The sequence below is a fragment of the Carex rostrata genome, chromosome 15 (genome assembly GCF_964058835.1).
Source record: "Carex rostrata chromosome 15, lpCarRost1.2, whole genome shotgun sequence".
Taxonomy (NCBI): Eukaryota; Viridiplantae; Streptophyta; class Magnoliopsida; order Poales; family Cyperaceae; genus Carex; species Carex rostrata.
The window spans coordinates 9863793-9888832 of NC_135932.1; the positions used below are offsets into that span (position 1 = coordinate 9863793).

General features: G+C 33.9%; 3 protein-coding genes and 1 non-coding gene across 6 annotated transcripts; 2 read left to right on the top strand and 2 right to left on the bottom strand.

The window, feature by feature from the left end:
• Positions 1-657: 657 nt before the first annotated feature.
• On the bottom strand, positions 658-6839 carry LOC144566368 (uncharacterized). The gene is made up of 9 exons (XM_078316387.1): positions 6640-6839; positions 5644-5749; positions 4956-5206; positions 3702-3807; positions 2979-3374; positions 2481-2563; positions 2263-2387; positions 1571-1867; positions 658-974 (listed from the first exon to the last, which is right to left on the bottom strand). Exons 1-9 carry the CDS (start codon positions 6810-6812, stop codon positions 952-954), a joined length of 1560 nt encoding a protein of 519 aa, XP_078172513.1. The 5' UTR covers positions 6813-6839; the 3' UTR covers positions 658-951.
• A 6316-nt stretch (positions 6840-13155) lies between these two features.
• LOC144566843 (arginine/glutamate-rich 1 protein) lies at positions 13156-16615 on the top strand. Its single transcript, XM_078316878.1, has 5 exons — positions 13156-13248; positions 13340-13511; positions 14809-14934; positions 15489-15708; positions 16208-16615. The coding sequence occupies exons 2-5, from the start codon at positions 13396-13398 to the stop codon at positions 16472-16474; spliced, it is 729 nt and encodes a 242-aa protein (XP_078173004.1). The 5' UTR covers positions 13156-13248; positions 13340-13395; the 3' UTR covers positions 16475-16615.
• Positions 16616-16945: 330 nt separating this feature from the next.
• Positions 16946-17018, top strand: TRNAK-CUU (transfer RNA lysine (anticodon CUU)). The gene has a single exon. It is a non-coding gene; the product is annotated as a tRNA-Lys (tRNA).
• A 297-nt stretch (positions 17019-17315) lies between these two features.
• On the bottom strand, positions 17316-23675 carry RUG1 (Regulator of chromosome condensation (RCC1) family protein). 3 transcript variants are annotated; one of them, XM_078316875.1, is made up of 15 exons: positions 23373-23672; positions 23006-23082; positions 22835-22913; positions 22553-22612; positions 22122-22223; positions 21302-21395; positions 20601-20643; positions 20470-20515; positions 19959-20005; positions 19473-19575; positions 19054-19108; positions 18880-18946; positions 18773-18809; positions 17728-17807; positions 17316-17586 (listed from the first exon to the last, which is right to left on the bottom strand). In XM_078316875.1, exons 1-15 carry the CDS (start codon positions 23641-23643, stop codon positions 17461-17463), a joined length of 1287 nt encoding a protein of 428 aa, XP_078173001.1. In that variant the 5' UTR covers positions 23644-23672; the 3' UTR covers positions 17316-17460. The 3 variants fall into 3 exon arrangements, with proteins under 3 accessions (XP_078173001.1, XP_078173003.1, XP_078173002.1); XM_078316877.1 differs by lacking the exons at positions 17316-17586; positions 17728-17807 and adding an exon at positions 18464-18649 and having other exon boundaries at positions 23373-23674; XM_078316876.1 differs by lacking the exons at positions 17316-17586; positions 17728-17807 and adding an exon at positions 18464-18649 and having other exon boundaries at positions 18773-18946; positions 23373-23675.
• Positions 23676-25040: the final 1365 nt, after the last annotated feature.

The following is a 25040-nucleotide window of genomic DNA, read 5'->3' on the forward strand; positions in this document are numbered from 1 at the left end:
ACCACTGATATCCGCTATATATCCGTCTACAGAACTCACGGTGCAGCATTAGTCCGACCGGAGTTAGTAGGAACTCGCATCCTCTGAGATATCTCAAATTTTGCGTGACTTTTTGGAAAATCTGAAACGTTCAAATACGTTCTGCACGAATCTCAAAGCACAAATAATACTGGCCCCGCGCTATCCCCGAATAGGCACCGGACACGTCTAATCTCTAGTACTGTAGTAGCCTAGTAGGGACTACTAAAATTCTGGTATCAGTCTGTTTCTTTCTTTACCGGAAGTCCTCTCTTAAAAAAGTTGGTACCTGTTGCATCAACATCAGTACATCACACACTACTCGCTAGTTAAATGAAAACTACTGGATTTTTTTATTTTTCCTTTTTTTCTCAACTGTGAGTAGGCACTAGGCAGAGAACCTACTTCTTTATTTAATTTCAACCAAATGAAAGAAAACGAAAAGAGTACAACACTGATTGAACGAACTATTGCTGAACCAAATGATTTCTTTTCCCATTAAGCTACTCTGATTGTATGGATAATTTAAACATCAACACTCGTCGAAAACAGTTGCCACATGGTTCTGGATACTGTCATGTGAAAATCCATGGACTCATGACAAAAACTTATCAATGGCCCCATTTTATATCCCAATCATTCGATACATAAAGTCACTAGCTGCATTTAATATCAAATAGTTCTAAGGTACTTAATATTGTTACACAAACTAAATCTGTCACAAACACAATATTAGACCCTACCCACATTAATGCTAACTCATTACAAATCCTAATCTATGCTACAAATGAGATAAAAATATCCTTCAATAGCACACACTCTCTCTCTCTAACACTAACATGAGCATACACCAGGTGTCTATTCCTACAATCTGTCATGCTTAAACCTGTTTACTGTCATGCGAATACTCTTTGTTCTTTTGCTGGTAGAGAGCTAATTACTATCCTCACCTCCATCTGCAAAAATACCAAAATAAGCAGGCCCATCAGTAGAGTAATTTAGCACTTTCTTTTTTTTGTGTAGGTTTCTTTTACAAATTAACCCATTAACATGAGATCTTATTTGCAACTAATGCTAGCAATATATTTCTTGTTCAGTCTACATGTCTGAGTTACATCTACATAAGAAAATAGTAGAAAAGGTACCAACCATATCTAACTCATCAGAACCTGTAATAAACAAACTTTCCTGTTTATAACTGCAGAAAAGATAAACACGCTATATTTTCAACAATTTTGGCACTGTAATCTAACTACAGTGTTCTTGTTTGTTTGAACTTGGCTTGGAAGAAAATTTGTACAATTTTAGCAAACTATACCCTATCCATCATAATACCTGTTAGTGTTCTTTTGAGTTAATGTGCAGCGTAATCAGCAAAAGTAAAACAAACAAACAATCGTGTAATATGAATTGGAAAATAATCATATTAGATCAAATTGTACGAGCAAACTCTTTCCCTCCATCAAAATAGAACAAAGCCACTGCTAAGAATATTAAAATAACAAGAACTACCTTTCATCAGCTTAAGGAAATCAGTAGCAAGTATGCATACCTTGAACAGATCCTTTGTCATCATCAGCATCATCATCATTGCCATCATCTCCGCCGTCATCAACATCTCCAACGGTATCGTCATCGTTGACATCTCCATTCTCCATGTCAACATCATCATCATCATCCTCCTCCTCCTCCTCCTCATCAGAAGAAGAAAGTTCTAGCTTTGGTGGTTGGGGGGGTGGTATGAAGCTAAAGGCAGAGCTTCTCCTACGAGAACTTGTGATTATGTTGCTCGTATCGATACCCTCCAGTTCCTTCGCTTTCTCCTTCCTCTTTTTCACCTCCTTTATCTCTGCCAGTGTATTATACCACATCACAAACAATGCTGTAACCCACTTGAACACAAAAATAACACAATTCGCAAAAAAGTATACTAAAAGAAAGTAGAAAAAATAACACCGTCGTTTTCTCGTATTCACCCCTGTTATACAGTATATTTCAGGGAAAAAAAACTCCAGCAAGCAACACATAAAAAGCAGCAACTCCAAAATAAAAGGTGATGAAGATGATGGTGATAGTTATGATAATCCACATGTTTAGTACATTATCACGCACAAAAATGCCAAGAACAGACCCACAAAAATATTAAAAATATTAAAACCAGTACCAACTACCAAGCCTATGGAAGGTCAAGAGTCTGGGACTCAGTATTATAAACTTCCAAGGCACAATGAAATATAAGAATACCTTTCTCAGAGGGATTAGTAGAGAGGCCTTCTTTTATAAGTATTTCTCCGAGTTCTTCGATCAAGAACGCCTCCCTCTTGTCCTCTGGCGCCTGTTTAGCTCTCCTATAGACTGCTGGAGGGATACTGGAGAGTGGAACGGAAAATAATCAAATTAATAAAAATTACTGCAATACAATATTCTACAAAATGCATCTAAGAGGACTGAATTTTAATCACCTGGCTCCACATGATTTGATGATGGATTTCAGATGCTCTACTTTCTTCCCGTACACTTGCAGAGTCGGTTTTTCTCTTTTTTTCTGTCATGTTTGGAATTTTCTTAGTCAGCTAAAAACAAAGTTCACCCTCGGCATTTTTTTTTTTTTCAAAATTTTACAAAAATTAGAAGCGATGAGTAAGAGGTGCAACCGAACCTGAGAGAGGCTAATTCAAGTTACAGTCAAGATAACCAAGAATGAAAAGGATTAAATAAGAGGTCGATAAACATCAGAGTTCACAGAATGCACTTTAATTTACTTCAGAAATAATTTAATAATTGAGATAGCCACGTAAAATCAACTTTAACTAGAAAACTAACAGAACTGTAAGCTGCCTCTTCAGAGCTAGGTTCAATTGGGGTTCAATCTCAAAATTAAGGGTATCAAAGGCTTCATCTATTTACAAAGGGTTTCATTAAATATTAAATTAAGCCCTTACAGAGCAAACAAAGTTTACCTGCGCATCCTCTTCTTCATCAGAAGAATGGGACACGTTCTTGTCAGATGAACTGCCCCCTTCTCTCTCTTCATCAGAGTTATCTTTCCTCCCTTTCTTTGTCAATTTTTTGCTCTTTGAAGAAGCAACAGACTTCTTCTTTTCTTCTATTGAATTCTTCTGACTAGCTGAGTTCTTAGTACCGGCTTTTACTTTGGATACCACTTGTTTTCTCCTCTTCGGTATGACCTCCTCAGAATGTTCTTCCTCTTTGCTTGAATTGTCAGATGGGTCAGATTCCTCATGGGTTCTTTTAGAAGCTTTACTTGTATGTGGTTTTTCAACCTTTTGAGAAGCCTTTTTGGACTTTTTCTGCACACCATTTTCGGACTTTTTCATCTCCATTGATGCCAAAACCTGAATGAGGCACAAGCTCAAACATAATCAAATCAAAAGGGGCCAGCTATTGGATGAGACAATAAGAAAAAAAACATTATTGACAAAAAAAACTGTTCCTCATACTCTTAAATGGACAACATATATCACCTTTATACTCCCTCACCATTTTATGAAGATCAAATTTCTGTTCTGCCCTCCCAACCCCACCCCACCCCAATCCAGTACTTCGGTAAAAGAAAAGAGGAGGCTTTGCGGATAGTCTATCTTTTACTGCATTACAGGATATTTGAGGGTTTTCAAGGGTTAAATATAACTTTAAAAAGAGGCCAAAGAAAGACATGTTACCTTCTCTAATTCTGTGCTTATAAAAGCTTTCTGTGCATCCAAAGCTTTGACAGAAAGTTTGAGATCTTCCTCCAACAGTCGGCGCACCTTCATTAAGGATATAGTCCTAAAAATTCAAATAAAAGTAAAAATTGTCAAATAACAATTCCATAACAAAGAATAAATGAAGTGTCTAGGCTTTTACAGTCATGGGCAAGGAACAGAAGTCCCTTTGTTGCTTGTTTTGTGTTTTAAGCAATCTAACACTTACATGAAATAACATAGAATAAAGTTAAGCAAGTCAAACTAGCCACGATTTAGTCATATCGAATCCATAGCAAACTTGACTGTTAAGGTAAAAGCTTATAAATTTGAAATCTAGTAATTACTTAGAGTGGATGCCTATACCTAAGAGGTGAGATTATAACAATGCAATAAGGCCCTGAAATGAAGAGACTAGAATTACTAATTGACCCAAGTTAAAAGCAAACATAATTAGTCACTCAGGTCACCTCAGTTTTTCAGTCTTGAATTACAGTATCATAGCAGTAAAGATCAGATCTGCATCTCTCCAACCCTCAGTATATATATTCTTTTTCTTTTCTTTTTTAGGGGAAAGTAGCCTCAAAGGCTACCTGTTTGGTTTCATACTTTTTTCTTTTCCTCTCCTCTAGATAAGAGACTAGAATTTGCCTTCTTTTTTAATTCTATTTCTTTATCCACTGCAGATTGCACTACGTTACAAACCTGGGGCTTTATGAGAGGATAGCTACTTATTTCCCCTATAATATCATGTCTTTACTTGCTTTTGGTGAATGAAAAAGATCCATTTGCCAGAAAATCTGCTTTGCTGGTATATAGTTTACGTGACTAGATCATTTAGTAACAACTGTCTTTCAGTCTAAAGGCACTTCGATAAGATAGAAAGTAAACAACTGCAAGTGACAACAACCTTCAAATGGACTTCAGATATCACCGTATAATTGTGCTAAAAACCCGAAACCCTAATTATTAATATAACCAGCCAAAATCTTCATTCAGATGCTCACCTCAATTGACCAAACACTAAACCCTAATCTGGACGGATGCCTATACCCTAATTGACCTAATTTAACAGCTTAAATAACAACAAAAAAAGATTCTTTGAAATTGTTTGGCTAGTGTATGGAGCTCCATCAAACCTCCATTATTCAGTACCAGACAAGCCAAAAAATAACCAAAAAAAAAAAGAGTGAATTTTAACTGGTAACCAGGAATCAGTGGACAGTAACATACTCTGAATGCTTTTTGAAGAAAGAAGCTCTTTTCTTGATCGCCTCCTTGATCATATCCTCACTGACTTCATTTACCTCGTTTTTAATTTCTGTGTCTGATGCATGTGTTTCATCAAGGTTAGATGCACCTTCATTCTTCAGTTCTGATGCATTTTGAGTCTCCTCTGGTTCTTCTATTGTTGATTTTTCAGCTTTTGATTTAGTGCTTTCAGATGGTTCTGGAGCTTTCTCCCCATCATCAGCACTGAGACACTGTATTACGATATGAAATTAAGCAGAATGGAAAACAAACAGAAAGGAGAAGTAACCTAATTAGTACCTGTTCGTATAAAAAACAATTTCCCATTCTTTTTACACCTTACAAAATCTGCTGTAAGATCATCAACAAAATCCATGAACCCGAACTACACGTATGCTAACAGAGAAAGCAAGATTTGGCACAGTTATGCTTCTAATTTTGCATCGATTATATACTAGAATTATCTGTTTGGTCGATATTTTATTCTATTAAAAACTTTTAGCAAATTTCAGCCCACCAGAATGCTTAAAAAAAGGCAAAACAAGTGACAAAAATAAATATTAAGTAGTGCCTACTTGAGACAAAAGGTTAACACACCAAGGTCAGGAAACAATTGAACGATGTAAGTATGTCTAAGGCACAAAAATTATTCTACAACAAATTTGTATACCTCTTCCAAACAACGCTTAATAAATTTCTTATGAACATCAAGCGAGAACCGCTTCATGCCTAGATCCTGCTCAACCGCCCTTCTAGCACCTTCGAAGGTCAATGAACTACACGCAGAAGAAAAAATAAATATGATTTATATAATAGTTAAGATCAGATCAGCTATCATCAGCAAGAATTAAATGTTCCACATTCTAATTGGGTTAAGATTTCATTAATGAATGGGCATAAGAGAAAATGAATATAATATTATTGCAGAAGAAAATGGTTCCAAAATGCAGAAAAATATCAGTCCAAATTTCAAATTAGTTAAGAAAATGGCAGAGCTACAAAAACCAAGGAGCACAGACTAAGGGTTTTGTTTTTAAAAAATCCAGAAAAGGAAGAAAGGGATAAACAAAAGAGGGAGAGAGAGATTTGTTTTCTCTAATAGTCGCTATATTATTACCCATGAGATCACCAATCATACTATGGCATGAATCAGAGAAAAATCAAGGCTCGATCAACAAATGCAAGTTGCGTGCCTGCTCAAAAATTCTAGTCTGGATTTTTAAACTAGAAAGAGAAAAGTTCTTCTTCAGACAGCAAAATTCCATAAGCTGAACACATACTTTGTCGCGGAAAGATCAATTTCTACAAACAGAAAATAGGATAAGGAGGATTTTGTGAGAGTGGGGTGTGTGTGTCAGTCAGGGGTTGTTGAAGGGTTTTAAGCATCGATTAAAAAATACTCAGCTAAACTCTCTAAAGCTTGATTTCGGCAACATCAAGCTTGAATATAGAACATTCCCTGAGATTTTACACGCTCATAGACAATTTCCACCTAGCTTTGTAAAATTATCAGAAAGAATAAACGAACTATAACTATGAAAAATCCACAATCCAACACCGTGTTTAAAACAGAGAGAAATAAATATGTATAATAGAAAAGGGGAGAAGGCGAGGCAAAATAATCGCGTTGATTTTGCAAGGGTTTAAAGGGAGAGGTAGTTGATACCTTGCTTGGGCCTTGAATTCGGGAGCTCGAGCAACAATCTTCTTCTTCACCTCCGTCTCTAATTCTTCCTTGCTCCATTTCTTCTCTGCCATAGCGACCTCTTTCTCTCCTCCCTTAGTAATCGTAGCTTCTCTTTCTCTTTCTCTCCCACACGCACTCTCTCTATTTCTCATATTCGCAGGCGGTAAGGAGGAAAAATAGAACGAACGGAGGTGAGACGGGTAATTGGCTAGACTTGGTCTATGAACTCCATAAAATGACTCCTGAAAATTTTGAGGAATTTCATGTATATTCTTTAAAAAATATATATATAAAAATTTGAATTATGTAATTTATTTTTAAATTTTTTAAAAATTCATAAAGTTATTGTCTTTTTATTAAAACTCATTTTAAATTCATATAATTCTTTTTTACTCTTTATTAATAGATAAAAAGTTTGTAACATATGTTAAAAATAAAAAGTTCAGTCTTTTAATTGACTGATTTGCAGATGGTTTATTTTTCTACTTGTGATTCAAATTAATATAGATATAGGTTTATACGTGCGTATTGGTGTGATCCGAATGTATTATTTTACGAAAATAGATGCGATCATATTTCAGTGGTTTTTTGGGTGCTTGTCATCACCCAGAATATTTATAAAGAAATTTACATCTTTGTTGGATATAGAATTGAAGTTTTTGACAGGTCCATACTATTCAACATAGAACAAGGACTAAATCTTAAATTGCAACGTTCTGGTGCCATCTGGATAATTTGTAATGTGTTATTTTAATTGTGTTCACACGTCACGGAATTCATATCGTTCAAGTTAACTAAATTTTTGAATTCATGAAAAATCCAAATCTTCCGTTACAAATTTTAAAACTTTCCCCAATCTATTAATCTACACCATGAACTTTTAAATTAATATGATTCTGGCAATTAGTCCGATTTAGAACAAACTCAAATTTTGAGTTACCTTAGACTCCACTTTATGAAAATGAAAAAAAATCTAATCTAAAATTCACGCATGGAGAAGGTCTAGAAGCAAGATACGGACTCCACTCCATGGAAATGGAAAAAAAAAATTAATCTAAAATTCACACATGGAGAAGGTCTAGAAAAACAATTATGTTACTTTTTTTTAAAAATTGTAATTTTTGCTTCAAATTTATAAAGGAATTTCAATATTTACTGAATATAGAATTAAAGTTTTTGGAAAGTCCATACTATTCAACATAGAACAATGACTAAATCTTAAATGGCAATGTTTGGGTGCCATCTGGACAATCTGTAATGTGTTACTTTAATTGTGTTCACACGTCACGGAATTCATATCGTTCGAGTTAATTAAAATTTTGAATTCATGAAAAATCCGAATCTTCCGTTACAAATTTTAAAACTTTTTCCAATCTATTAATCTACACCATGAACTTTTAAATTAATATGATTCTTGCAATTAGTCCGATTTAGAACAAACTCAAATTTTGAGTTACCTTAGACTCCACTTTATGAAAATGAAAAGAAATCTAATCTAAAATTCACGCATGGAGGAGGTCTAAAAACAAGATACGGACTCCACCTCATGGAAATGAAAAAAAAAAACTTAATCTAAAATTCACGCATGGAGAAGGTCTAGAAAAAAAAATTATGTTACTTTTTTTTTTAAATTGTAATTTTCGCTTCAAATTTATAAAAGAATTTCAATATTCATTGAATATAGAATTAAAGTTTTTGGCAGGTCTATATTGTTCAACATAGAACAAGGACTTGGACTTAAATGACAACATTTCGGTGCTAGCTGGACAATCTATAATGTGATACTTTAATTGTATTCACACGCCACGGAATTCATATTGTTCGAGTTAACTGAAATTTTGAGTTTGTGAAGAATCTGAAACTTCCATTACAAATTTTAAAACTTTCCTCAATTCATTAATCTACACCGTGAACTTTTTAAATTAATATGATTCTTGCAATTGGTCTGATTTTGAACAAACTAAAATATTGAGTTACCTCATACTCCACACTATAGAAGTGGAAAGAAATGTAATATAAAATTCACGCATGAAAAAGGTCTAGAAACAAGATAAGGACTCCACCCCATGGAAATGAAAAAAATAACTTAATCTAAAATTCACGCATGGAGAAGATCTAGAAAAAAAATTATATTACTTTTCTCTAAATCGAAACATTCGCTTCAAATTTATAAAAGAATTTCAATATTCATTGAATATAGAATTAAAGTTTTTGGCGGGTCTATACCGTTCAACACAGAACAAGGACTTGGACTTAAATGGCAACATTTTGGTGTTAGCTGGACAATCTATAATGCGATACTTTAATTGTATTCACAAGTCACATAATTCATATTGTTTGAGTTAATTGAAATTTTGAGTTCGTGAAGAATCCGAAACTTTCATATCAAATTTTAAAACTTTCCTCAATTCATTAATCTACACCGTGAAATTTTAAATTAATATGATCCTTGAAATTGGTCCGATTTGGAACAAACTCAAATTTTGAGTTACCTTAGACTCCACTCTACAGAAGTGAAAAGAAATGTAATATAAAATTCATGCATGGAAAAAGATCTAGAAATAAAGATAAGGACTCCACCTCATGGAAAAGAAAAAAAAAACTTAATTTAAAATTCACGCATGAAGAAGATCTAGAAAAAAAAATTTCTCTCTAAATTGTAATATTCGCTTCAAATTTATAAAGGAATTTAAATATTTGTTGTATGTAGAATTAAAGCTTTTGGCAGGTCCATACCGTTCAACATAAAACAAGGACTTAGACTTAAATGGCAACATTTCGGTGCTAGCTGGACAATCTATAATGCGATACTTTAATTGTATTCACACGCCACGGAATTCATATTGTTCGAGTTAACTGAAATTTTGAGTTTGTGAAGAATCCGAAACTTCCGTTACAAATTTTAAAACTTTCCTCAATTCATTAATCTACACCGTGAGCTTTTAAATTAATATGATTCTTGCAATTGATCTAATTTTGAAGAAACTCAAATATTGAGTGATTAGTGAAAGGCAATCTAAGGAAAGAACAATGATAGTAAATTTGTAACCAGAACACCGACAAGGGGGAAAGGGGGAGGGAAATAGCATACTGTCATTAAATATGTATTTTTTTTATTAACATTAATATATACCTTTTAATTTATCAAATTAAAAACGGGGATGCTGATAAATATGTGAGTTTAGTTAGACGGGGATAACTAATTTGAAATTTTGATGGGTAAATATGTAAATCATGAAGTTGGGATGGGTATATATATAATTTCTCTATATGAAGATAAATTTGACCTGACCCACCAGATTGAGAGAGACTGGAAGAGAGCAGTGTTGGCTTATTTCAAATGGAATTGTGTCTTGATCCTTGATCTATTCTAATTAATAATAAATTAAGAAAATAATTAATTTTTGGTATACTATTTTTTTACCTTTTATACATCAATTAATTCACTACAAAACTTGAAACATTAGCCTTATATACAATGTGCTAAAGAGTATATTATCATCCATGGTAAATATTATCACTAATGCCCACAAATGATAATCAAACACAAGTCAGGAATGCAAATATATGAACTGTGTTAAGTATCACAACTTTTTATTTAAAAATTGTGAGGGTATTTCTACTAAATCAATACAGACTGCCATATAATTATCCATTTCTTGGGAAAAAAACATGTTTCTGTTCAAATTTGTAATACATGGTGATTTATTCAGTAATGATGAGAATGGATTGATTTGATCCTGCCCATGTAAAATAATTTGCTGTAAAATTTTGCAAAGACACTTTAATTTTTAAGAATGCTTATCCTCTCATGTATGTGTAAGATGAGGGCTTAGAGCATCTCCAATTCAGCAATTGAAATTAATTGCTAAATTAACAATTATGAAAAATTTTAAAATTAAGAAATCCACTCTTACATTGGTGCAATCAATCAAACAATTGAGAATTAAACATTTGACCAATAAGAATTTAACATTTGGCCAACTCATCTTTAGAAAATAATTTATTATTAAGCAATTTTTTCCAACAATTGCTAAATAAGCAATAGCCATACAACCCAGCAATTACAAAAACAATTGACACGTCAGCATAAGCAATCCATAAACAATCACTGTTGGAGATGCTCTACTTTATAGCTCAAATTAACTTAAAAACAAGAACTGAAATATGCTGAAATTCCTCATTCGTGAACAGTGTTTCTGAAATCCATGGAATTTTAAATCTAACCGTCCGACTTTTTCTATGCACGTACCTCGAAACAGCTGATTTTTCCTGCGCACACATCTTGAAACAGCTCGATAGCTGGCTTTAGGAAAACAAAGATTTCAAAAACACTATTCACGAATGAGAATTTCAGCAGATTCGTTTTCCAAAAACAGTGCCTATTTGATCAATATTATTTGTGCTTTTAGATTCGTGCAAAGTTAAAAGAACAGTCCGAATCCATTAATTTAAATACGGGAAGGTTCCGAATACAATTTTGTTATCCGAATTATAAAAGATACCCTTTTACAGTACCAGAGTTGTCGAGCAATAAAATAAAATAAAATGTCACTCGAGTTACTAGATTTTTTGTTGAAATTTAATAAAGAAAAATATTGGTTGAGTTTATAGAAAAATCTAACCAAAAGTTGTTTCATGATTTATAAAGTTTAACTATAAATGACCTCGTAAATATTTAGTCTCTATCAATTGTAACAGTTGGAAATTTCTATACTTTTTGAATATTTATTGACAAATGAGAAAAAATTAGTAATTTGGAATGGTATATATTATTCGGAATAGATTTATTTTTCAAAGACAAACTCTAACCACTTCCCATATGATTTCTTATGTAAAGTTAGTGTGTACTATGTTCGTCAACAAATTTCGGAAAGCATAACTTCAAAATGTAACGGATTGACTTCAAATGATGCAAATTGTTGAAATCACTTGATTTTTATACTACAAATTACATACTATAATAAGTAAAGCCAGTGTGTGTTATGTTCATCAAAAAAAGTTTGATGAGCATAATTTCAAAATTTATAAAATTAATTTCAAATAACGAATATCCAAAATTTATTGGATTGTTTTGGTGCACACTCAACTGTGTTAAAATGCACATTCATTTGAACTAAAAAGAATACTCGTCTGTTTAATTTAAAATATTTGCTAACAATTATTATTTTTTTATTGGTCTCGAAATGTATCTTCATAACTGTTCCGTACTCTCTAATGATAGAACCACATGGAGTCAGAGGTAGACACTTGCCGATCTCTAGCTCAATCTTTTTTTCAAAAATATACCTCTATTTTTATACTTTTGTCAGAAAAATTTATAAAAACATATTTAGAACACAAAAATTTTCTCCAAAATATGCTTCTATTTCTATTTTTGCTCAATTTTTTTTTTATAAAATTGTACTTAATATAAAAAATAATTAAATTATGTTTCACTCTAAAATTTTGCTCCATCTTACTGATTATCCTGACTACGCCACTAATACTCTCTAACTTATTTGTCCAAATTCTCTTTGGACTCCTCTTCAAACATATACCTATTTGTATCAACAAATAGAAACAAATATTGTCTGAATTTGAATTAACACTATTTTGAATTAAAATATGAAATAATCTTTAATTGAAAGTTTGAAACGAACACTCGCAATTTTACTAAACGGCTAATTATGTGTATTAGCCATAATAAAAATATATTTTGACAGTTACATTAAATTTCCAAAATCATCACTTGAATCTTCTCCAAATAATACTGTTCTGAATTATAAATAAATTAAACTAAATCAAAATAAAATACTTAAGAAAATAGGCTATAAACGAGTAGGGAATTTTGGACGAGGATTTCTGGATAACATCCAAATGTTAAAAATAGAGAGAATTTCATGTAATATCCATAAAAAATTTCAAAATTACGTATTCTTCCTCTAAAGTTCATAATATAACATTTACCCTTCTAAATTTCAAAAACTCACAAAATTTACCTAATTCATTGTCTTTTGTTTTATAACTTATTTTAAATTTTATAAAATATTTTATTTTACCCTTTATTAAAAAATATATGTATTATTTAAGAAAAATGTCAGTCTTCTAATTAGTTAGTTTCGAGGACAAATGGTTAATTTGTCTACTTCTGATGTATACACGGTGACATTTAGGTATACACTTGTTTACGAGTCAGAATTAGATAAATGAGTCATTTGTTCTCGAAACTGACTAATTGGAAGACTGACATTTTTCTTAAACATACTACAAATTAATGAGGTTTAAAAGAAAATACAATAATTTGGTAAATTTGTAATTTTTTGAAATTTAGAAGGGTAAAATATGACTTTAAGAGCTTCAGAGGGACAATACATATTTTTGACGTTTATTGAGGGCATACATGAAATTTCCCCAAAAAATATCGAGGAAACTAATTTTTAAAATTTTAAAGGGTAAATGCGGAATTCAGCATGATCGTTCCCTTTTGTCTCCCTTCTCTGTTTATATATCATCTAGGGTTTGTAAATCTCTGTTTATTTCAATTTGAATACGGACAGGAAGCTCTCCTCTTCAATTGGTGATCAGATCAGTATCTATCTATATTTTGTAAGCAATCACACCTTCCTCACACTCTGCTTTCGCTCTTCTCTTCACTTCTCCTTTAATTTATTCTTAATTGTTTCTTTTCCTTTCAAAGAACTACTTCTTACTTGGACGTGATTTTGCTGAGAAGAAGAAAGGGGAAATTGCGAAATGCCTCGGGATTTGTCGCGGTCGCCTTCTTACAGGAGGAAGCGGTCGCCATCTCCTAGATACACCAGTAGTAGAAGAAGTAGAAGAGATAGGAGTCGATCTCCTTATTCGCATAGGTGATCCCGCTATTATCACCTCATAATCTAATAATTCAAATTTCTTTCTTTTGCCAATTTTAATTGTTTACATCAGCAGCAGAAGGTTTTTGATGAGACGAGGTCAAGCTAGTAATTATTCTTGATTTGTGATATGTATAGATAAATTGTCCAAGGACAGGATTTGACCTGATCTGCTTAATGGTTGGCTGTTTTATATGTACTACATTGCAAAAGTTTCTTAAATTGAAGCTGTCATAGTTGAAAAACTCAACTGTGCAAGTTGAAGTTGGGAAAAAAAAACCTTCGTCCGAATTTTTTTTATGAATCCAGTACCTAACGGAAGCAATTAGGAGAATGATACAAACATTTTTATTCTCTTAATGTAATACTTATGTTGTTTTCATGATTTGATCGTCTCTCTCAACTTTCTAGATAGAATTCACATAAATTTCTCATGAATTTGTATTTGGTTAATATTTTTAAGTTTGAGAATTAGGTCTTTCTGCCCATTGGGATTAGCTTTTGTATTTTATTTTATGCCTTTGATCTTATTTGTACTGGCATTCCTTTGGCTTATTTGACCATCTTCTTAGTTCAGAACTGGATATGAAAATTGAATTGAGAATAAAGTTTTCAAGCTTGAATTTGATGGTAAAAGCTTTGGATGATTTCAGCTCTCCTTTGGTTATGGGGTATCTCTGGTGCTTTATAGCCACCTGTAGGGTATTCTCTATGCCAAAAAGGGGATATTGTTATTCCATTTGCTTTGTAAAGTCAAAATGCAGTGTATTTGTTCAGGTAAATTTTGATGTAGCTAGCAATAATCAGTCTGCATGCAATGATAGATTGATGTAACTAGCATTTGTAAGCGTGATAAATTCAAATCCTTGTTCTCTCATGCACATTATAATGTGATGAATTATTTCATACAAAATGGAAAAAAGGCAGGCTTTTTTTTATTTTTTAAATAATGTTTGGTTTGGATTGTGTGCATTCTGATACTCTAGCAGTGGGGCCACACCTGCAATTTATTAGTTACGATGCTTGAGGTAACTCTTGCAATTATATTTGTTTAATTTTTAGGTTATTTACAAATGACACCGAACTGTCAAGTTTAAGGTTAAATTTGCAGTACCGACAAAATTACCCCCATTTACTAAAATAATCCAGACTTACCTCTCTTTAAATGCATTTTGAGACTCAATATGTGACCCATTTGACTTGATTTTAGTTAGCTGAGGTTTATAAGAAACGACTCTTACGGTTTCTTATTTTCTTATTCATCTTATATTTGTCTCTGTTTTGTGAATTTTAGGAGAAAAAGCCGATCTCCTTCACCAAGAAGACGCAAGAGTCGTTCACCTTCTCCCAGAAAACACAAAAGAGACAGAAGCAGAAGCTCTAGCATTGATAAACAAAAACTAGAAGAAGAAAAGAGAAGGTTGGAAAAATCAAATGTAAAATTTGTAAGAAAATAAAAAAAGATCAGTGGATCTGTTGAGTAGACCGTCAATCTTTTATGCATAGTTGCAGAACTGTAGCTCTTGGTAATTTTGGCCATTTGAGCTCAGTACAGCCACACCGTATTTCAAAAATGAATGAAAAACAAAGTCTTACTGAGGAACGCATCTATAATAACTGAAGGGACTGACGTGCTTAGTTTTTGAAGTCGTGGCATATTACCTGACATTTCTCTCCACAGGCTTTATCTGAAGGCAGCTAAGTTCGTACAATTGTTATAACTGGTTGATTGATGCAATGGTGACATCTCTCCCCCTTATCTACTACTACTATCGTTGCACCTGTTTGAATAATCAATATTCTCTTTAAATTGAAGGTATGCCTAACCCTGCGATTTATATACTGTAATTGAAACCCAGAGAAGCATGTTCCTTGCCGCCTTATGAAAGATAACCAGATTGGAGTTGTAGACCTCATTTTTTTTACCCTTAAAAGAGCCTTCCCTTGTTTGACTTCTCGACATTTTTTTGACAGGAAACAAAAGGAGATTGAACTTAAGCTATTGGAAGAGGAGACTGCTAAGAGAATTGAAGAAGCAATTAGGAAGAGGGTCGAAGAGAGTTTGAGTTCAGAAGCAGTAAAGCTTGAAATACAGAGAAGGATTGAAGAGGGAAGAAAGAAACTATTTGATGAGGTAGCAGCTCAACTGGAGAGAGAGAAAGAAGCTGCCTTGATCGAAGCCAGAGAAAAAGCTGTATGTTTTGTTTCCTTCTATTTTGCTGTTTTGGATTTCTATGTTAGTATTGGCACCGATATTGTTAAGGATGTTTGCAAGTCGTGCCAAAGACTAGAACGATACATTCAGTATCCACAAATACCTTTGTAGACGGAATTATTTTTTTTGTTTTTGTTCCTTTTTGCAAAAACTATGCTAAAAGCTTGGTTGAATTGATATGTCATCTTTCTTGTTTACTTTTGAACTGAGGTACTGTATTTTGCAAATGACCAGAATTTGAGGTGTTTATTATTAATTATAGGAAATGTTGTTTGTTATATTTTCATTGGTGAAGTATTCAGCGATCTTTAAAAGCCCCTTCCACTTCTTCCTTTATTACTAATGAGCATCTTTTTGGTGGCCTCTTGATGAAATGCTCAAGATATTCTTGTTCTTTTCTTTTTTCTCCTATGTTATCTTTTCTTATTTCTATTTTAAATTTTTATAATTGTAATTGGGATGCTTGCTTGGTCTGCAGGAACAAGAGAGGAGAGAGAAAGAGGAGTTGGAGAAAATGCTAGAAGAAAACAGGAGGAAGGTAGAAGAGGCACAGAGAAAGCTAGCTATGGAACAACAGCAGAAAGAACTGGAGAGGTATCAAGAACTGGAAAGGATCCAGAGGGAGAGAGAAGAGGCGATGAGGAGAAAGAGAATGGAAGAGGAGGAAGAGAGGGCTAACCAGATGAAGATGCTTGGCAAAAACAAGTCTCGGCCAAAGCTGTCTTTTGCCTTTGGCTTGAAGTGAATGGCGAATAATTTTCTCATTTGTTATTCTAAATTGACAGTTAATGCATGTTGTTTTGGCAACCTAGAAAAATCAGATGTACTGGAAGTTCAATTTGATGCGTTATTACTGAATTTCAAAATTTGGTTGCACTATTTTGCATATCTAGCTCTGACAGCTGGTGTTACTTCTTTGCTGTGTTGACTTGTGTTTGTTTATGCGCATGTGCATGCATATCCAATAAATAGAAGAAAACTAATCTCTGTCTTTATTCTCTCAAAGTCAAAACCATATTTGAGAACATGCTCTCAGGCCTTAGTTGTCAAGTGTTGGTCCTAACGGTACAAGTGTCCTTGTTTTCTTTTGGCATTCACGTCGGTAGGCTTTGCTAGTGTTTTTCTCTTTTATTTCTTAGGCTTAAATTTAGATTTACAGTGACCTACCTTACTACCTACCAATCATGAATAAAAACTATAAATTATTTCCAACAAGGCCCGTCTAGCTCAGTTGGTAGAGCGCAAGGCTCTTAACCTTGTGGTCGTGGGTTCGAGCCCCACGGTGGGCGCTTTTTACCAAAAGTTAAATTTTTGCGATTCAAATGTCAAACGTTGTGCGCACCGTTCCTAAACTATAAAATAGAAATCAGTAAAAACAAAATTTTATTATTTTTCACGGTGAAATTGATATCTATATCACGTTTTGAATGTCATCTTTCATTTATATACTTCACAAATGACGATTCATGAGTGCCAAATTAAACCATTTACTACCATAGATGCTAACCCTAAACGAAAGCAAACACGAACAAATGAAGATAATAAAATTTGAGATGCAAAATAAGGAAGAGAGAGCGACCCTGCCATTACAAAACCAATAAACCTTTTCAACTTTATTTTATTTCAAATTCTATTTCTATAAACTAACTTGTTGGAAGAATAAACACATGAACCTTCTTCCCTTTATGTATACAGCAACGAGTTACAATAAATATATATTCTAGGGGGTTGTCATGTTTCTATGTACTCGAATATTGCACCAGTGTTATTAAAGCCACAAGATACATGCAAAGCCTTTACATTCGAACCATGATTCACCATTGTAGGCTCAAAATAGTCCACATCACTTCCATTTCCCTGAAAAATAGCAACTCATCAGATATAGCTGCAAATTTCTAAAAAAAAAATTTAGGCTGTGTTTATTAAAAATAAGGTGGAAGGAAGTATAGAGGCTAATTTTGCACAAAACTGAAATGTTTATTTAGAAAAAAAGCTTACAAGCTGCCCGCCAGATGAATGACCCTCTTCAAAGAATGTGCCGTTGGCACCTCCCCACCCCCATGTGAAAACATTTCCACCTGAAATTTATAAAAAATAACTATGTAGCACAATCTGTACAAATTTGGAATATTAGATGAGATGAGAATCAACTATTTTATGGGGATAAGGAAGTGTTACTTTAACCATAACAATGTTCTGGTGGAGAGATTCAAGTAGTGTTACTTGGCTATTGCTTATTTGCAAGCAGCATTGTAAAAACTGTATTAAGTTTAAAATTAAAACAAAAATTTGAAAACTCTTTGTTCACACCCACATTTTACCAACAAAGTACCAAAACAATTTTGATGATGAGTACTATTATTAAGATTCTTGTGAAGAAGCATCAACAAGCATAAAGAACTAACATTAGCAGTAAACATGGTCTACACTCTGTGTAATTTCAAAGATGACCACCAATTCCTTAACATCCCAATATAGCTTTTAACTCAATTCAATGATCACAAAATAATCATATTATAAGTGCATCTTTGTCTCGTATTCCTAAAATCCTAATTTCACTTATTAGTGAAAAGAAATTTTACATAACAGTGGTCTTATGTAAAAAATGATGCATAATAAAACTTTTTCAAGGAAAAATAATATAACAACAACAAAAGTATGTATATTAGCAAACAATAAAAGGCGTGTATGTTATCCAAATAAGGACGACATGGAGCACATTTCTTTAGGACCAAAGAACATTATTTAAGTAGTAATAAATGTAATATGAATTATCTTGATAGCCAACTTACCAATTTATTAGACACTATGCTACTATAGATAGTGTTCAACAAAATTTATAGTTTACAAACACCTTTTTAAGATGCTTCAGGTTAAACTACAGTTCAATACACAGATCTGCATTCCCACAAGACCAAGCCTACATGGAATGAACGCCAGATTACCAGTAGGGAAACTTATACTGGAACAGTTATATGGTTGAAGTTCATCAAAACCATCTGAACCCAGTCATGCTAAACTGTAGATGTACAATATAGATTACCTGAGATTATAGCAGTATGCTTCCAGCCGCATGATACCTACAAAATCAAAAGTATTAAAAGATATTTTCAAGCATGAGCAGAATGAGGCCGTCAGATGATAACTCACATGGGATATAGGAAACTTGAACAGTGAACTTGTGACATTTTCTGGTGTCTGGACCATGTATGTGTCACTGAGCAGAAAGGTTAACTATTAGTAATATAGAAAAAAAATGTACTATTTGTGATTAATAAAAAAGAAAAGGATACATAGAAAAGAAAAGGAGTTCAGTGAAAGTACCCAAGACCGAGGCAACCATTTTCATTTGAACCCCATGTATACAATTCACCTTGATCTGCCACCATAATATATATTACATATAAGTATCAAAAAACTGATACTCTAATTTATTCAGCTCAAGGAAAAACCCAACTGAATAGAGTGAAGCAACCTCTCAGACTGAATTTATTTATGGTTGATCTATATCTTTGTTCTAATTTGTTTTTTCAGAATGTACTGATTCCAAAAGAATCAGGTGGTACAGTATTTCCATTCTGCATACTACAAATTGAGAAGATTCAGGCAGTACAGTAATTCTTACTTGGTACAATACAAAGATACTGTGCATTGTACAAACAGTTTCAAAATAGAAGTTATGATTATTCTTATTTCTTCATAAACAGAACAAAATAATTGGGAAGTTGTCTCAAGATGTATACTTGTTATAACACAGGTGTGGTAGCCACCACAAGAAACCATTTCTGAAAATGGCAGATCCTGAACTGGTGATGGTACTGATGCATCATTCACTCTTGTAAACCCCTACAAAAATATTTCCAGCAAAAGAAACAAATTGAGAAATTTGAAGTGTATTCCAGGGAAATTACGAAACACCCTATGCAATCTTGCAAAGTAGGATATAATCCCATGCCACCTACAGAACATAAAAAAGTGCTCCCATGCACTTCCTCTCATGGTCAGAAGTGCCCCAATTAACCGTGCTTTATAAATCTCTCTCCTCAGGTACCATCGAGTACATTTATGATAAAGAAATATGGAGAGTAGAGATGACAGCACTCATGTTTTACATGAATATATGGGATGGTCTGCTCTTTAAGGAATTAAATATATTCATAAGTAAATTAAAGGTGCACTAGAAAATTTCCAATAAATTAGCAGGAAGAATAGCAAGAATGATGAGTTACCATTTTACTGGCCGTTCTTTCACCGAATAAGAAGACACTTCCGCCCTCTGAAGTTTCATTGCAAAAAGACCAAAAATATGAGATCAGTTAAAGAAAAAACAACTATTGGCTTCGACAACATAGTTAAATCTTTTCTTGGAAAATTCTTCCTGTCTGCCAGGCAAAACCTCCAAATATCAGGTAAACCCTGAACCCCAAGCCCTATAAACACGAAAGCCCATGCACTCCATCCCTTGATTTCATACCTTCTCACAAATGCCCAAACTAACCCTCTTCTTAACTTTCAGGCTTTCAGGGTCAACAAGATTGAGGTACTAGGAGGGACTGTTGGGAATATTCCGGAGAAGAAACAAAAGTGAGTAGAACATCCCATATGCAGTGATTAACAAGCTCCGCATTATACGGATGTGGAATTTTTTAAGGATATTAGAAATTTTGAAGGGCTACATAGGAAATTTTGAGATTTTGCCAATTTAGGAAGAGAAATTGTCTCTATCTCCATTGTATTTACCATCTATGCAAGCTGAATGCAACATCCCAGCTGCAATACTCTTGACCTATAAATAGATAATTTTGAACTCAGATACTCATAATCTAGCCTTTCAATATAAAAGTACGATAAATAATTTCAAATTAACTTACCTTCAGACCATCAAGGTTCTTGATCAATCTTGGCATATATTCACTGCATAAATGAACCTTTAGATAAACTTATCACTGATTATTCAGGAAAAATATATATCATACTTCAAATTATTTTGAATTTAAAGCTATGCCAGGTTAGAAATGCAAAGGAAGGAGAACAGTGCATTTTACCCAAAAGAACAAACATGAAGCTATCTGCCAAAATAAAATAAAAGATTTGACACCAGGAAGACAAGAATTGAATGCTGTGCGCGCATGCGTGTGTGTGTGTGTGTGAGAGAGAGAGAGTTGAATATTTCAAAATGCATTGTCCTTAAAGCACCAATTTAGTGTAAATATGTTTTCTCTCCTTTATGCTTTTAAACACTCTGCTTAAAGCAAAAAAAATCTCTAACTACCTTATGTTATTCTTGCATAGAATATTTTGCAAATAATTTGCTACGATTTGATTTCTTGTTGTTTCACTCTTTGTTTGCATTTTTTCAAGTCATTTAAACCAATAAAAATTGATATCAAATATTGATGTACGCTAGATGTACATATCAATCAATGCACTTCACATAAAGCAAGGGAATACTTCATCCCAATACCACAAGAGACTACCCATTTCTGATACCTAGTGTACCGATGTTGGATACTTATCAGTTGGTACAGCATGTAACCCATGCCAAACAAACAAAGAAAACAACTAGTCAAACCTTGTGCTAGAAAATACGCCAAAAAAGGAAGACCTGTGGCCATGACCCAGCTTCCCAGCTCGACCTTCTCCCCAACTCAATACTTCTCCTTTATCTAATCCAGCAATTAAAAATTTAAAAATTACAAAAATATAAATAGAGATTAGCAATAATATATGTGATTTTTTTTTTTTAAACTATAACAACTGGAGTTTGATACTCTGCAGTACTTAAAAAAAAAAAAAACTGAAATTCTGTAATTTTAGAATTCAGATTCAGTTATCTAAAAAATGCCAGTTACTAGAGTTTGAAAGTGCAGCTATGACTTTAGATCCACGGCCATATTTTCAAGTTTGGTCTTTCATTTTTCCATATCCTCCGAAATGAATTCTCATCTATTTGTTTAGTGAGTGTTTTTGTGTTTGTTGTTCTATGTTAAAATATCAGGGGTTACCCTGGAAAATGAGAAAGGCACGCATCATCTAGCAAAAAAAAACCAATCCACTATCCCTAGTACTTCAAAAGTTAAAATCCTATCTTATTAACCCCCTCCCTGGTCAATAGTTATTTTCCCTTATATCTCTAGAGAGATGGGGGATAGCTTTTCTACATTTTGAAAAAAAAAAAAAAAAAAAAAAAGCAGGTGTCATATATACTTCCAATGCATTTCAGGCTAATATCAAAATATTCTCAACTTCAGGTAGTATAAAATTATAAATGATACTTTCGAAATTCCAGGGGACATTGGAAGTATCTTACACTAAAGAACATTCCTCCAGCACGTATGGACTATAGAGTAGCTATTAATTGTGAAATTAAAATGGTTGAATTTATTTTTAACCTGTCACAGCAATGGAGTGTTCAGAGCCAAGTGTGGCCATCTTCACCTTAACATCAACCAGGCAATCAATCTTTGCAGGCTTTGCAACATATTTGTCTCCCTCTGCATCAAGACATCTAACAGCAATTAATATCTCAAGCTTCTATACAACCTAAACAAGAAACCACAAATTGAAAAACCAATGGTGTTTTCCTTCCAAGCCAATCAGGTGTGCTGCAGTTGTTAACAATGATGTGGTCTCAGCAAATGATTGAGAAACCATTCACTTGGGGCTTCTAAGTACACAACAAATAGTTATCTGTAATGACATATACGTAAGATGCAATGCAGATGTCCAACACCTATAACTGATTGGTTGGTTATTGGTTAGAACCATAGCTAAAAAAAAAAAAACTTATTGATCAAGTAATTTGATGGAATGATAGCCTTACTCTTTCCAAGACCAAGTTGGCCACTCGAGTTGTTGCCCCAAACAAAAAGCATGCCATCCTCTGTAAGAAGTTACCATAAATTATTGGAGTAACAAAAAATACGCAGCACTTCACATAATTAAATTTCTTTTTGATACAGGTATCCATGATCGGTAAGATTCATTAAGTGGTAATTCTTTAAGTAATGTAGTGAGCCTATCTAAAAATGCCTACATTAAGAATAGCTCTCAAACCAACTAAAAAGGAAAGATAGACATCTCACGTGTTGGCTTCATTGCTCACCAGTAACTGCGCATGAATGGTGATATCCAGCGGATATTTCCACGATTTTAGCATTAAATCCAAGAACTTCAACAGGGTCCTATTAGAATAGGGATGAAAATTTAAAGCAGTTTTGCAAAATAACTCAAATGAGAATGAGTTGATGCAATATTCAGGGAGAAAGATCCATACAACTGAATGTGTTTGTGAAGAGTTTATTCCTAGCTGGCCGAAGTTATTTAATCCTGTAGCAAACACACGTCCACTTTCTGCATTTTAAAATTACAATTAACAACTTCTTTTTAGTTTCTTACAGTTACATACCTGGTTATACACATACCTCATAGGCTCATACCTTTATGCACTCATGACATATAACATAAACAACCTATTTTCTACAATTGAGGAAAAAAGAACAAGTACATGGCAATTTCACTTCAAAATCCAGATCATGATCCGATTATGTTCAGGTCATAACAAGAATGTTTATCCAATCTATAGTTATCATATCCTAGAAAGCAGGTAGCAAACTAAAGTAAATTTGAGTGAAAATGCATACCAGTGAGAAAGAGAGTATGCGCGCCACCACAAGAGAGAGATAGAAGAGGATCGCAGTGAGAGATGGCGTCAAAGAAGGTACAAACTCGGGGTGTCCACTGAGACTCGAGACCACCATGGCCCAGCCTCCCGTAGTCCCCATTCCCCCACAGCGCCGCGAACCTCCGTCCCTTCCCCGGTGGAACCTCGCCGGAAAAGAGGCGTATCGCTGGAGATAGGATGGTGGCGACTTGTCGGAGATTTCTTTTTGCCAGAGACCACGCCATTGGCATTGTATTGTCACACTACACGGGAGGAGGTCAGCGAACACTGCTAAGGCCACACCGCCAGATCTTTCTCTTTCTCGTCCGGATGCTTCTCTTCTGAAATATGGGGCCCACGTATTTACACGTCACGCCAATGGATACAAAAAATATTTGTTTTATACACACAGCTTGGTAGGGGTGGCAACGAACCGAACCGAACTGAACCGAACTTACCTTAGGTTTGAGTTTGGTTTGAATTAATTTCGAACCAAACCTGGTTTGATTTGTTTCGAACCGAACCCATTTCGAATCAAATTAATTGCGAACTACACATTTTTCGAATCGAACCCGAATCGAATCACGAACTAAATTATTTTTTAGCAGCCCTAGTTATACCGGTAGTTTATACATTAATTTTTTCTCGCGGGACAAAATTCACATGGCTTCCTTTTACCGGTATGAACTATGAAATAAGTGTTTTTAAGTTAAAAAATTGTTCATGAAAAAATACATCAGAGACGGCTTTCCTGGTATGAACTATGAGAGACGACCGAAGAGAGAGGAGAGACAGTCATCTAGGCCGGAGAGAGGAGTGACAGCCGGAGAGACAGCCAGTCGCCGAGAGCGTCGGCTAGATTTTAGAGCTAGAGGGAGAGTGAGTTAGGGAGAGGTGGAGAGAGAACTAGGTTATTGAGATTTGAGAGCGAGGGAGTGTCGGTTAAGTTAAATTATGACTCTCTATCTTGAATTTTAATTTCATCAGGTAAATGGATGGCCGGTGATTTTATGAGATTCGAACCACAAAAAAATCACGAACCTATTTCGATCGAACCAGGCTAGGTTTGAGTTTGGTTTGAATTAATTCCGAACCGAACCTGATTTGGTTCGTTTCAATTCGAACCCATTTCGAATCGAATTAAACTCGAATCAAACCCGAATCGAATCACGAACCTCGAATTTTTTTGCTAGCCCTACAGCTTGGAATTTTTTTTTATAAATCATAATTAAGAAAAATAATTTTACCAAAGCACCATGATTTTTTTTTTTTACAAAAACAAGAAGGATCGAATAGCCTATTCGGTCCGGAATTTTTACTTTTTTTTGGGACTGAATAGGCTATTCGGTTCCCTGTTATTAGAGGTGCAAACGGATCAGATAGTGCTCAACCCATATCCGTATCCGTATTTTTTTTCGGATACGGATACGGATTGGATAGTAACCGGATACGGATACGAATCGGATATTAAACGGATACAGATACGGATCGGATATTTTCGGATACGAATACAGATACGGAAATAATTCGGATTTCTAATTCAAAATATATATCTAATTAAATTGTCACACCATTACAAAATATATATTTGATTAACTAAAATTCACCAACATAACTATACCTTTAATTAAAAATACCAACACAAAAG